This window comes from Canis lupus, chromosome 30 (genome assembly GCF_011100685.1).
Source record: "Canis lupus familiaris isolate Mischka breed German Shepherd chromosome 30, alternate assembly UU_Cfam_GSD_1.0, whole genome shotgun sequence".
Classification (NCBI taxonomy): Eukaryota; Metazoa; Chordata; class Mammalia; order Carnivora; family Canidae; genus Canis; species Canis lupus.
The window spans coordinates 19,594,259-19,607,053 of NC_049251.1; the positions used below are offsets into that span (position 1 = coordinate 19,594,259).

The window sequence follows — 12,795 nt, forward strand, 5'->3', positions numbered from 1 at the left end:
AAAGCCTTTTTTTCTTATTCAATCCTAAACTCCCCCCAGCACCTCAATAAAAAAATTCATCCAGTGGATAAATAGATCAGTCACCATCTGTCCACTTTTCTACTTTCAGAAATACATTATTTTCTCATGGCCCTATTCCTAGTCTTATATTTGTTTGCTTATAAAACTGTTATGATTTCCATTTTAACACATCATCTAGAGGGAGAGGAGATAAGCATGGTTTGCCATCTTGAATTCCAAGTTCCTTCAATTTTTCAAACTCTCTTTTCTCTTTTCTTCCATTATACTTTTGGGATTTCATTGGTCTTGTCAGGCTCCATTCTTCTGCTTTAAATGCTGATTTTCCTTAGACTTTTGTCTTAGGCTTTCTTACATTCTCACATTTCACGCTCTCTCTGCATGAATTCTGTATTCCCATCACTTCAGGTACCATTTATATGACCTTGGAACCCGAGACCTGTTCACTCAGTTCTAGACTTTCATGTGCAACTAGCTATTAGATATTTCTTTATCTGGATGACTTGTAAAACTTCACATTCCTCATATTCATTGGAGCACAACATCCATCCTTCTTAGTTTCCTATCTTAAGTGACTGGTATCATCACCAATGAATTTCCCAAGTCATTCTTGACATCTCACTTTCTCTCACTGCCCCCAGTGTAAGATACTTGCTATGCCAGATATATTCTCTGAACAAACAGCTCCAGCATTGTCCAGGAATGTGTTAAAAATGCAAGTTCTTGAACCTCAGCCTGGACCTACTGAGTAGGTCCTCTGGGGGTAGAGCCCAGAAATCTTTATTTAAACAAGCTCTGTAGGTGGTCCTGACATAAGCTCAGGTTGGAGAAGCACTGTTAGAGAAAACTCTAAATCTGGGTGTCTGCCTAACTTTCTAGTCTCATCTCTTGCTGGTGATTGAAAGTTTTATTAATAAGTAATAACTTATTTAATGCCAAGGTTATCAATGCCAAGGTTTATCAATGCCAAGGTTTTTTTTGCCTTATGGTTTTATTAACTATGTGTATTTATTAACATAAAATATTATACAGTTATATCAACATTATTTTGGTCAGTATTCACCTGATAAATTTTTTTCTGTCCATTTACTTTTAACCTTTCTACATCCTTATGCTGTTTTTGTCTTTTAAATTATATAACAAAAAAAATAAATTGTGTAACAATCTTTGTGATTTAACTAGATGTCTCAGTCCTTTTACATAATTGAGATTATAGTTTTAGTTAGATTTATCTCAACGACCTTACTTTATGCTTTCTATTTGCCTTGTTTATTTTTGTCTCCTTTGGATTAAATAACATTATTTTTCTTTTCCAAGTTGAAAGCTCCGTATTCTATTTCTATTATTTTTATTTATTCTATCTGTTCTTTTAGCAGCTACCCTGGAAATATCAACGTGTACATGTAGCTTATGGTCTAAAATTCTAAAATTAATCAATAGCTTTACCCATCCCTAGAACACCAGAACATGTAGATTCTGGTCACTACCCTATCCTATGCAATTGTTCACTAGGATTGTGTGTATATGTATGGGGGTGGGGCTTGGGAAATACATAAATATTGTTGTCTTATAGTCTGTATTTATTTACATTTTTAAAAAATTTGCTGGTTTTGTTCAATATTCCTTCTATCTCAGTTCTTCCTTCTGAAAGCATTGCTCTTCTTACTAAAGAATATCATTTAGAATTCTTTTGCTTATAGAGGATCTGTTGGTAGTGAACATTCTTAGTATTTTATCATTTAGAATTCTTCTGCTTATAGAGGATCTGTTGGTGGTGAACATTCTTAGTATTTGTATTAAATGTTATTATTTTGACCTCATTTTTAGGAAGATATTTTTGTTAGACATGCAGTTCTAAGTTGACAGATATTTTCTCTCAACTTTTTGAAGATATTTCACTGCTGTCTAGTTTTCATATTACTGGTGAGAAGTCAGCTTAATTACGTTCTGTTATAAATAACCTACTTTTTCCCACTAACCACTTTCAGGATCTTCTTTTTCTGTGGCATTCTATTGCTTCAATATCAGGTCCCTAGGTATTTATTCCCTTTCATTCATCCTGGAATTTACTAGGATTCATAAACCTTATGACCTATGCCTGCTGATGAACTAATACTTTGGGAAAAAAATGAAAAACTGAGTCAAAGCAACTTTGGGTCCCCTCTGATCATTTTGGAAACAGAAATGCTAAGTCTATAGTCAATTCCTGAGTCTTCTCAAAGCTAAAAATTATTATTGTTTGGGGCATAATGGACCAAACCTAGTAAGTTTAATAACTTCCAGTAGATTAAACTAGGATTTGCTAAATATGCAGTAGCTGAAATGTAGATACTGCCTAAAAAGTATCTTACAGATGCAGGCCAAGTTTTGCATCTTGAAGGAACAGAAACCTAGAAAATTCAAATCATCTTGAATAAGGAACACCAAAACAGACCCTTGGCTCCTTATTTTTTTTTTATTTTTTTTTTTTAATTTTTATTTATTTATGATAGTCACAGAGAGAGAGAGAGAGAGGCAGAGACACAGGCAGAGGGAGAAGCAGGCTCCATGCACCGGGAGCCTGATGTGGGATTCGATCCTGGGTCTCCAGGATCGCGCCCTGGGCCAAAGGCAGGCGCCAAACCGCTGCGCCACCCAGGGATCCCTCTTGGCTCCTTAATAATCATATTTGCAGGGTTATACAGCTGAATTCACCTATCACCAAGAAAATGTCCATTAACCTTAGTTTCTTTTTAGGAGCTAGACCACTGTGGGCAAAAACCTCAAGCTGGAACTCGATTACTTTCCAGAGCTATTTCTCATTTAACAATTAATTTTTCTCAACTCTCCAAGTAGTCTCAGAAAAAAAAAGTACCATCTCTCAAATTCTCTAGACTGGCAATAAATATCTCAGCTTGTGTAGCAAGCATTTGTGATAGCTGTAGCGTATGAAAGCTACTAGCAATTGTTAAGAAAAGAATGTACCACAGCATTTCACTCTAGCCTCATCCAAAGTTCAATCTCTCTAAGTTTAACAATGACGGCTTTGCTGTAAGCTATGAGAATAAGTATGTCTTTGATATCTGTTTCACTAGCATTTTGTTAAACTATTCAGTTTTTCCAAGTTGAACACTCATTATTCTTTTAGTTCTCAGAATTCAGAGCCATGTACTTTCTCCACAGATTAAAAACAAAAACAAAACAAAACAAAACAAAACAAAACAAAAAAAGGAAGGGGTTCTCTTGTTTCAACGAGTAATCCAATCCCTGATTCATAAATGCATAATGAATCGATTCCGCATTCCTGATTCTACTTGGCAAATTACTCATCAGCAGAGTCCAGCTCATAGTAGTCCTTTCATTGGCAAGGCTTTTCTTACAGCTTAGTCTTATTTCATTGGAATAAATCTTGCCTCCATGAAACTGCACCCAAATCACTGTCTATGTTCCTTTCTCTTCTCTCCCCCCTACCATCTCATGTACCATTGAACCTTCTCTGTTTCTCCTATATATGATATCAGACAAGTATATAACAGGAAGATTATAACTATTGAGTTTTACAAAATGATGAAGGTTTGGATAGGTTTGCTTAAGAGCTCAAAGTGAGTTACTACATGAAAAAAGACAAGCATCCAGACTTTTCCATTTTCAGCTCTACAACAGGTGGCATTTGCCAGTATCCTTTACATAGTGAGGTTGCCACAAGGCCCAATACAAAAGTTGGGGTGTTTATTTTGGTCTTCATCCAGCAAGAAAAGAGTTAAACTGGAAGACACAACATTGATCACATTCTTTGGGATCATCATACAAATTAATCTACCATTTAAGATCTAAATTTTCCTGTATGTAAAAGGAACATGAAAATCACTAAGATTTCCTTCAGCCCCAGAATTCTTTACCCCATCATTGGTTTTAGAAAGGGAGAGGCAACAGAGATGGTCACAAAGTTGCACACATCTTACCTACCCGTTTTCAGCAGCGCTAACGACATAGGGCTGTTTTGAGAAATCCCTCGCTTTTGCCAAACATGTTACTGAAGCCGAATGGCCAAATAGAAGTTCTTTAGCTGAAATCTGAAAATGATGATGATAAGCTTTTAAACAGCTATAAACTTTTAAAGAATATAAACATGACACTATATAAGTATTCATTATTCTGATTAGAGAATCCTACTATGTTTTTGCTCTACCTAGGTTTCAGGAAAACTAATCTATGCCACATCAAAATTCACAGAACAATAAACATCTAGATACAGGAGTTCTGTTGTACACATTTTAAAAAAATTTTTTGTTTTATTTCTGTATCCATCATGAAACCTAAATAATCACCAGACCTGTTTTACAACATCTAGGTTTTGAATACAAATAAGTCAGTGTTGATGTTTATTATGCACAAAATGTGCCTCAAATGATAGTAGCATATTAATGAGCACATTTCAGAATTCAGAAATGAGTTTACAAAATAATACAAAGAAAAGATTACCCTTTTGTAACCACTATAACCTTATTATAACCTTACTTGGCTTCCTGCCTCAGAATAGCAAAAATTAATTTTCCACATTAAAAATAAAATTTTACCTAAGCTATTATTGAAAATGCCAATGTCTTCCTAAATACATGAATTTGAAAATACAGCACTGAGGGCTAATTCTTCCATTATCTATGTGTTAAAAACGTCTATTGCTCTTTATTTTATAAAACAAGATTATGAAAATCAAACTACAAAACAAAAGACAATAAGAATCCTCTCACATAGAGAAGAGGTTGTCGATAGGGACTAAGAATTTAATTTAAATAAATAAACACATTTTAAGTAATAAAATTTGTCTTAAGGGTAATAGAAATCTACTCCTAAATGAATTAATATTCTTTTTTTCATGTTTTCTCTTCTTTTGTTTTTACATTTTTAAAATTTAAATTCAATTTGCCAACATATAGTATAACACCCAGTGCTTATCCCATCAATTGCCCTCCTCAGTGTCTGTCACTCAGATACCCCATCCCCCCACCCAACTCCCCTTCCCCAATCCTTTGTTTCCTAGAACTAGGAGTGTCTCATGGTTTGTCTCGCTTTCTACTTTTTCCCATTCAGTTCCCCTCCTTTCCCCTATAATCCATTTCACTATTTCTTATATTCCACATATGACTGAAATCATATGATGATTGTCCTTCTCTGATTGATTTATTTCACTCAGCATAATACCCTCCAGTTCCATCCATGTTGAAGCAAATGATGGGTAGTCGTCTCTTCTGATGGCTGAATAATATTCCAGTGTGTGTGTGTGTGTGTGTGTGTGTGTGTGTGTGTGTGTATACCACATAATCTTTATCCATTCATCTGTCAAAGGACATCATGGCTCCTTCCAGTTAGGCTGTTGTGGACATTGCTGCTATGAACACTGGGGTGCAGGTGTCCTGGTGTTTCACTACATGCGTATCTCTGGGGTAAATATCCAGTAGTGTAATTGCTGGGTGGTAGGGTAGCTCTATTTTTAACTCTTTGAGGAACCTCCACACTGTTTTCCAGAATGGGTGTACCTGTTTGCATTCCCACCAATAGTGCAAGAGGGTTCCCCCTTCTCCACATCCTCTCCACCGTTTGTTGTTTCCTTTCTTGTTAATTTTCACCATTCTCACTGGTGTGAGGTGGTATTTATTGTGGTTTTGATTTGTATTTCCCTGATGACAAGTGATGTGGAGCATTTCTCATGTGCTTGTTGGCCATGTGCGGGTCTTCTTTCAAGAAATTTCTGTTCATGTCTTCTGCCCATTTCATGACTGGATTGTTTGTTTCTTGGGTGTTGAGTTTGATAAATTCTTTATAGATCTTGGATACTAGCCCTTTATCTGATATGTCATTTGCAAATATCTTCTCCCATTCGGTAGGTGATCTTTTAGTTTTGTTGACTGTTTCTTTCGCTGTGCAGAAGTTTTTATCTTGATTAAGTCCCAATAGTTCATTTTTGCTCTTGTTTCCCTTGCCTTCATAAATGTATCTTGCAAGAAGTTACTGTAGCCAAGTTCGAAAAGGTTGTTGCCTGTGTTCTCGCCTAGGATTTTGATAGATTCTTGTCTTACATTTAGATCTTTCAACCATTTTGAGTTTATCTGTCTGTATGGTGTAAGAGAATGGTCTAGTTTCATTCTTCTGCACGTGGCTGTCCAATTTTTCCCAGCACCATTTATTGAAGAGATTGTCCTTTGTCCAGTGGATATTCTTTCCTGCGTTGTCAAGTATTAGTTGACCATAGATTTGAGTGCCTATTTCTGGGTTCTCTATTCTGTTCCATTGATCTGTCTGTTTTTGTGCCCGTACCATACTGTCTTGATGATCACAGCTTTGTAATACAGCTTGAAATCTGGCATTGTGATGCCCCCAGCATTAGTTTTCTTTTTCAATATTCCTCTGGCTATTCGAGGTCTTTTCTTATTCCATACAAATCTTAAGATTTTATGCACCAACTCTGTGAAGAAAGTCTATGGTTTTTGATAGGGATTACACTGAACATGTAAGTTGCCCTGGGTAGCATAGGCATTTTCAAATATTTATTCTTCCAATCCATGAGCATGGAATGTTTTTCCATCTTTTTGTATGTTCCTCAATTGTTTTCAGAAGTGTTCTGGAGTTTTTGGGTATAGATCCTTTACCTCTTTGGTTAGGTTTATTCCTAGGTATCTTATGCTTTTGGGTGCAATTGTAAATGGGATTGATTCCTTAATTTCTCTTTCTTCAGTTTCATTGTTAGTGTATAGAAATGCCACAGATTTCTGTGCATTGATTTTGTGTCCTGTCACATTGCTGAATTGCTGTATGAGTTCTAGCAATCTTGGGGTGGATTCTTTTGGGTTTTCTATGTATAGTAGCATGTCATCTGTGAAGAGGGAGAGTTTGATGAATGGGTCAACCAGGAAATTAGAGAAGAATTAAAAAGATTCGTGGAAACTAATGAAAATGAAAATACAACCATTCAAAATCTTTGGGCTACACCAAAAGTGGTCATAAGAGGGAAATACATCACAATACAAGCCTTCCTCAAAAAATTAGAAAAAACTCAAAAACACCTAACTTCACACGTAAAGGAACTGGAGAAAAACAGCAAATAAAGCCTACACCAAGCTGAAGAAGAGAGATAATAAAGATTAGAGCAGAACTCAATGAAATAGAGACCAGAAGAACTGTAGAACAGATCAATAAAACCAGGAGCTCATCCTTTGAAAGAATTACTAAGATAGATAAACACTTAGCCAGCCTTATTAAAAAGAAAAGAGAAAAGACTCAATGTAATAAAATCATGAATGAAGGAGGAGAGATCACAACCAATACCAAGAATATAAAAATGATTTTAAAAATGTATTATGAGCAGCTATATGCCAACAAATTAGGCAATGTAAAAGAAATGGACGCATTTCTGGAAACCAACAAATTGCCAAAACTGGAACAGGAAGAAACAGAAAACCCAAATAGGCCAATAACCAGCAAGGAAATTGAAGCAGTCATCAAAAACCTCTCAAGACACAAAAGTCCAGGGCCAGATGGCTTCCCAGGGGAATTCTATCAAACGTTTAAAGAAGAAACAATGCCTATTCTACTAAAGCTGTTCCAAAGGAGAGAAAGGGAGGGAATACTTCCGAACTCGTTTTATGAGGACAGCATTACCTTGATTCCAAACCAGACAAAGACCCCACTGAAAAGGAAAATTACAGACCAATATCCCTGATGAACACACATGTAAAAATTCTCACCAAGATACTAGCCAATAGGATCCAACAGTACATTAAGAGGATTATTCACCACAAGCAAGTGGGATTTATCCCCAGGATGCAAGGTTGGTTCAACCCTCCTAAAACAATCAATGTGATAGATCACATCAATAAGAGAAAAAACAAAAACCATATGATCCTCTCAATAGATGCAGAGAAAGCATTTGACAAAATACAGCATCCATTCCTGACTAAAACTCTTCAGAGTCTAGGGATAGAGGGAACATTCCTCAATAGCTTAAAAGCCATTTATGAAAAGCCCACAGTGAATATAATTCTCAATGGGGAAAAACTGAGAGCCTTGCCCCTAAGATCAGGAACATGACAGAGATGTCTATTCTCACTACTGTTATTCAACACAGTACTAGAAGTCCTAGCCTCAGCAATCAGATAACAAAAAGAAATAAAAGGCATTCAAATTGGCAATGAATTAATATTCTTACACTTTTTTCTGAACTATGCAAATATATCCATAGATGGTAACCAAATCATATTAATGAGTGATAAGTTCTTTCAAAACACAAGCATTCTCTGCCTTCACTTTATTTCTATCACAATCAGAAATACTTCTCCAAAGATCTGTTGTCAGACTAAATTTCCAGTGCTACTAAGCATTTTCATGGTTGGTTAGAATCATTTACAACCCAAGTTCTTATTCTACCTTTTTCCTGGGAAATCCAGATAGTTCCATCTCAGAAAACAGCATACTATCTTTCCCCATCATTACATTTTGGAACACATACCCCTACGAATATTAACACCTTACCATATATTACAAGCCAAATTAAGCAAGGAATTAGGGAAAATCAAGATTATTTTCCTGGAGAAAATATACCGTAGACAAAATAGCATAATGGAACTCCATTGCTTTGCATATGGAGTCCTCATTCTACTACTAAATCCCCACATGTAATTAAATAGACTGTGAGAATTCATCATAATCTCTTTATTTTATCATATTCTGGAAGTGCTGTAAGGAATATAAACAACAACAAAAATCCACAATGACATCCAAAAGACCTTTACTTCTATTCATTGGCTCTACTTCTATTGACACATTACTGACGTCCACCTTCCTCCACCCCAGGAGTTTCCAATAGCACAAATGGGAACACACAATTTGATGTGCATCCACCATATCCAGGCACTGGTGCAACTATAAACAGGGTTTGATACCCATTTCACTGATGAAGAAATCAGGCTCCAAGAATATGCCATTTGCTAGATTTGGTAAATATATGAGTTATAATTTGACCAAGCTCTCCATTCTTTTTCTGTACACAATATTGCTATTTTTGCTATTCTTCACTTTGTCACTGCCTTCTGAGTATTAAATAGGAAGAAAAATAGAATATGGCAATACTAAGGGGATATATCTGGGGGCAGGAGGGGTGTTCAACTCAGCTTTCTCTATGCTTAAAAGCATTATAAATACCAGCAATCAATACCAGGAAACACAGGTGAAGTAGTTCCTAGCATGAAAATTGGAGAAGGTCTTCACTGGTAAACCACATGAAGAGGTCTTTGGGAGTTGGACTCTGAATCTGGAAGCAGCATCACAATCTGGGCAGCTGATGAGAAGCCCAGGACAGGGAGGCACATATTCTCTACTCCCCTGTAACCTGCAGGCCTACTACCCATGACAGGGAAAAACTGAGATGTGTTCCCAATCCCCTAATAAATACTTGTATACTCCGAGATATTCAGAGCTTAAATCACCTCTTTTCCTTTCCTATTCCTGTTCTCTAATCACTGCTATTCCTGATACAAATACATGATACCACCACACCACCAGTCCCACCCATTTATTTAAACCCCAAATCTGTAAGGTATCCTTGACTGTTCCTGCCCCTTTACCCACACTCCAATCAGTTGCTGAGTTCTGACCATTCTTTTTTCTTAATATCTTTCCATTTTTCATCTCTTTTTCATCCCATCACTGATTTGGTTCATACTCAAAAACTTTCTTGACTAAATTAATGTGGAATCTCCCACCATAGTCACTGCTCCTTACCTCTTCTCCCCCTCCCTTCAGTATGCCCTTCACATTAATACCAAATGACAGTTTCAATCACAAATATAATAATATAGTATTATATCATCTCCTTGCATAAATCATCTAGAAATCCCTCAATATTGCCACTGCTTTTAATTAGCATGGCATTAACTCTTGCTAGCTAATTTTTTAAAATATAAATTCCTCAGCACTCAAAGTACTCAGAGTACCTTTTATTATCACATAAGTACACTACATTAGCCTATGTCCTTTCTCTACTACACTGTAGTCCCTTGGACAGTCAGCACCAAGTCTTCTCATTTGTGTTTGAACCCAGGTACCTAGTATACTGTCTAACTTATACCATGTAGTCAATACATGCATGTTGAATAAATACTGAATAAATCCCAGGAACACAGGTAAAAAGATGAAGATGCTAGGATTCCAAATTTCTTAAGCTTATTGCAACCTACATATTACAAGACAACTACTCCAACTGGAAAACACTATACCTGAAACATTAAAAAGAGTAGCAAGACCATTTAAGCCATTTAGAAGTGTGAGTTTAAATTCTGAGATAATAAATGTGAGGGCCACTCTTCAAAGCTCAGTGGTTGCAATAATACCAGTTCCTTCTTTCAGGAATGTTCATAAACATTGAGCTGAGGTGGTCTGCTATGCAGTTCTTGGCAGTCCTGTAGTGTAACTCTTCTGTGATGGGAGATGTTAATTAATTACACTATAAAATAGAATTACAATTAATTGTTAATTTAGGTTTTAAAGTGACAAACTTTAAGGGCTAAAAATAGTCTTTGATCTTTAAAAGGCTTCTTAATGAGGGCAGTATACTTTAAGTACATCATTAGTTTAAATGTTCAAATTGGGTCCAGAGGCTGCTAGGACTAAGCAAATATCTATTCCAATATGTTAAATGTTTATGACTTGGGACAGGGACAATTAATTGCTAATCAATGGGCCAAATCCTAGGTGAGGTCAGGTTCTGAGATAGGAAGACGACAATAGTAAATTGGATTTAGAGCTTTTTGATGTGATCTTTAAAAATCACAGGCAAGCAGAGGCCTAAAGAATAGCAAGAAGGCCAAACTGACAGAAACACCCAGATAATTAAGATATTACTCATTTAGTTAATAGCGTTTTCAAGGGTGCCCTTTGTTTAGATTAATGAGCTATAATTTTTAGAGTTATACTTACATGTCTGTAGTTCAGTTACTTAAACATATAATTCAGGATGTAAAACAGTAAAACTCAGCACAGCTTAAAGGGTGATAACACTTAGTTGGCAGCTATGATTAGCAATATTCATAATATAATTTTCAAATGATCTTGATCCATCATATAGTACTTCATTTTCTCCAAACTCAGAAGTAAAATCAATTTATTACTTTAGTAAGCACCTTTTTAACAATCATGCAAAACTTCTATGGTCATTGCAGGTAGAAACAAATTGTGCTTATTTTGTGAGTGCCTTCTGTTTCAATATGACTCAGTTTCACTCACCTTTAGTTCAGATGAGAGATTCCAGAGACAGAGCTGACCTTCTTGACTTCCAGTCACAATGGTTTGTTGGTCATCAGTGATCATGATGGCAGTGATGCTGTGTGGAGGGGCCTTCTTTCCCCAGAGTGCTACTGCCTGCAAGGAGGACCTCATGCTGAGAGAATCCTGAACAGAGAAGAAAGTAAACACAGTCATCATTAATACATTTTGGGGGACGGATCATGTCACTAATGGATTTACCATGATCTAAACTCTGGGATGTATTCTCCCACAGTTGGGGGAAAAGGGTGCTTCCCTGTCATTAGAGGAGAAGGCAGCCATTACACATTGAAATTACCATGCGCAGTGTTAATCCATCAAACAAAAATGACTTTTCTCCCAGTTTGTGATTATTGAGGCTGACAAAGACAAAGATAGGAATAGTTTATCCACTCCACACATGGCTTTGACTATGGGTGATCCTGACTTGCTCCAAAGCCCAGCAAAGCCTCTCACAAAGAACAGAGCTGGCTACACACTATAATTTGAAGACAGCTTTGCATATTCTCTCTCCCCAAAAATGTTATCACCTCACCTAAGTAACAAATATCTGAATTTTGCAGTTAAGAAGTAAATAAGAAGTAACTCTGGGAAATGAACAAGGTGTAGTGGAAAGGGAGGTGGGTGGGGGGTGGGGGTGACTGGGTGACAGGCACTGAGGGGGGCACTTGATGGGATGAGCACTGGGTGTTATGCTATATGTTGGCAAATTGAACTCCAATAAAAAATAATAAAAATAAATAAATAAAAGAAGTAAATATTTTCTATAAAAACAGTGTTTCCCAGTCTTCAAAAATTCATGTGTGACTTTCCTGATTTCTGCCATATTCATGTTCCACCTATCCTACTTTAATAAATATCTTTATTTCACTTGTTTTTGCATTTGCTATCTTCCTCAATGAGAATTTCCATGAAAAAAAATAAATTTAAAAAAATTTAAAAAAGAATTTTCATGAAACTACTATCTTCATGTGTTAGTTACAAGGGTTAAAATGAATATATAATTATCAAAAATGCTTGCCTGTGTACTTACTACCCAAAATGATCTGAAGTATACCTAGCAATATGTACATTACAGCTTGTGACACAATGAGTTAAATGTTTCCCACAAATAGGCATTCTTTTCTGAAATACAAATAATTTGATGATTAATAATGCTTTAAATCTTTAGAGTAGATTAGTAAGTTTCCTCTTATAACTTAGTAGTAAAGTAGTATATATTTAGTCTCATTAAAAACATCAAAGATGAGAGGGAGGAAGATAGCAAGCTTACTTCCCACATTTGGCTTGAGAAAGTTAACAAAATGAAAATCTTCTGTCCTGAAGGACTTCTGGTTCTGAAGCATAAAAAGGATAAATACCAAAACAAGTTATTAAAATTTATGGTACATATTATTTATTATGTTTAAGTACACATAGACTCATACACACATATAAACATTTAGTATGCGTTGACACCATGAACATAAATTTGATGTAGAGAGT

The 12,795-nt window shown here is 35.9% G+C and overlaps 1 protein-coding gene across 4 annotated transcripts in view; it reads right to left on the reverse strand.

The window, feature by feature from the left end:
* WDR72 (WD repeat domain 72) overlaps nt 1-12,795 on the reverse strand; it is a 220,893-nt gene that overhangs the window by 183,608 nt on the left and 24,490 nt on the right. The window contains exons 1-3 of one of the 4 annotated variants that reach the window (XM_038580459.1): nt 12,584-12,643; nt 11,272-11,436; nt 3,964-4,070 (exon numbers count right to left, since the gene is read on the reverse strand). In XM_038580459.1, the coding sequence (XP_038436387.1) occupies nt 3,964-4,070; nt 11,272-11,436; nt 12,584-12,592 (281 nt within the window). In that variant the 5' untranslated portion in view covers nt 12,593-12,643. Of the gene's footprint in view, nt 1-3,963; nt 4,071-11,271; nt 11,437-12,583; nt 12,644-12,795 lie in introns of those variants that run through there. The other 3 variants (XM_038580461.1, XM_038580460.1, XM_038580462.1) reach the window with 3 other exon arrangements.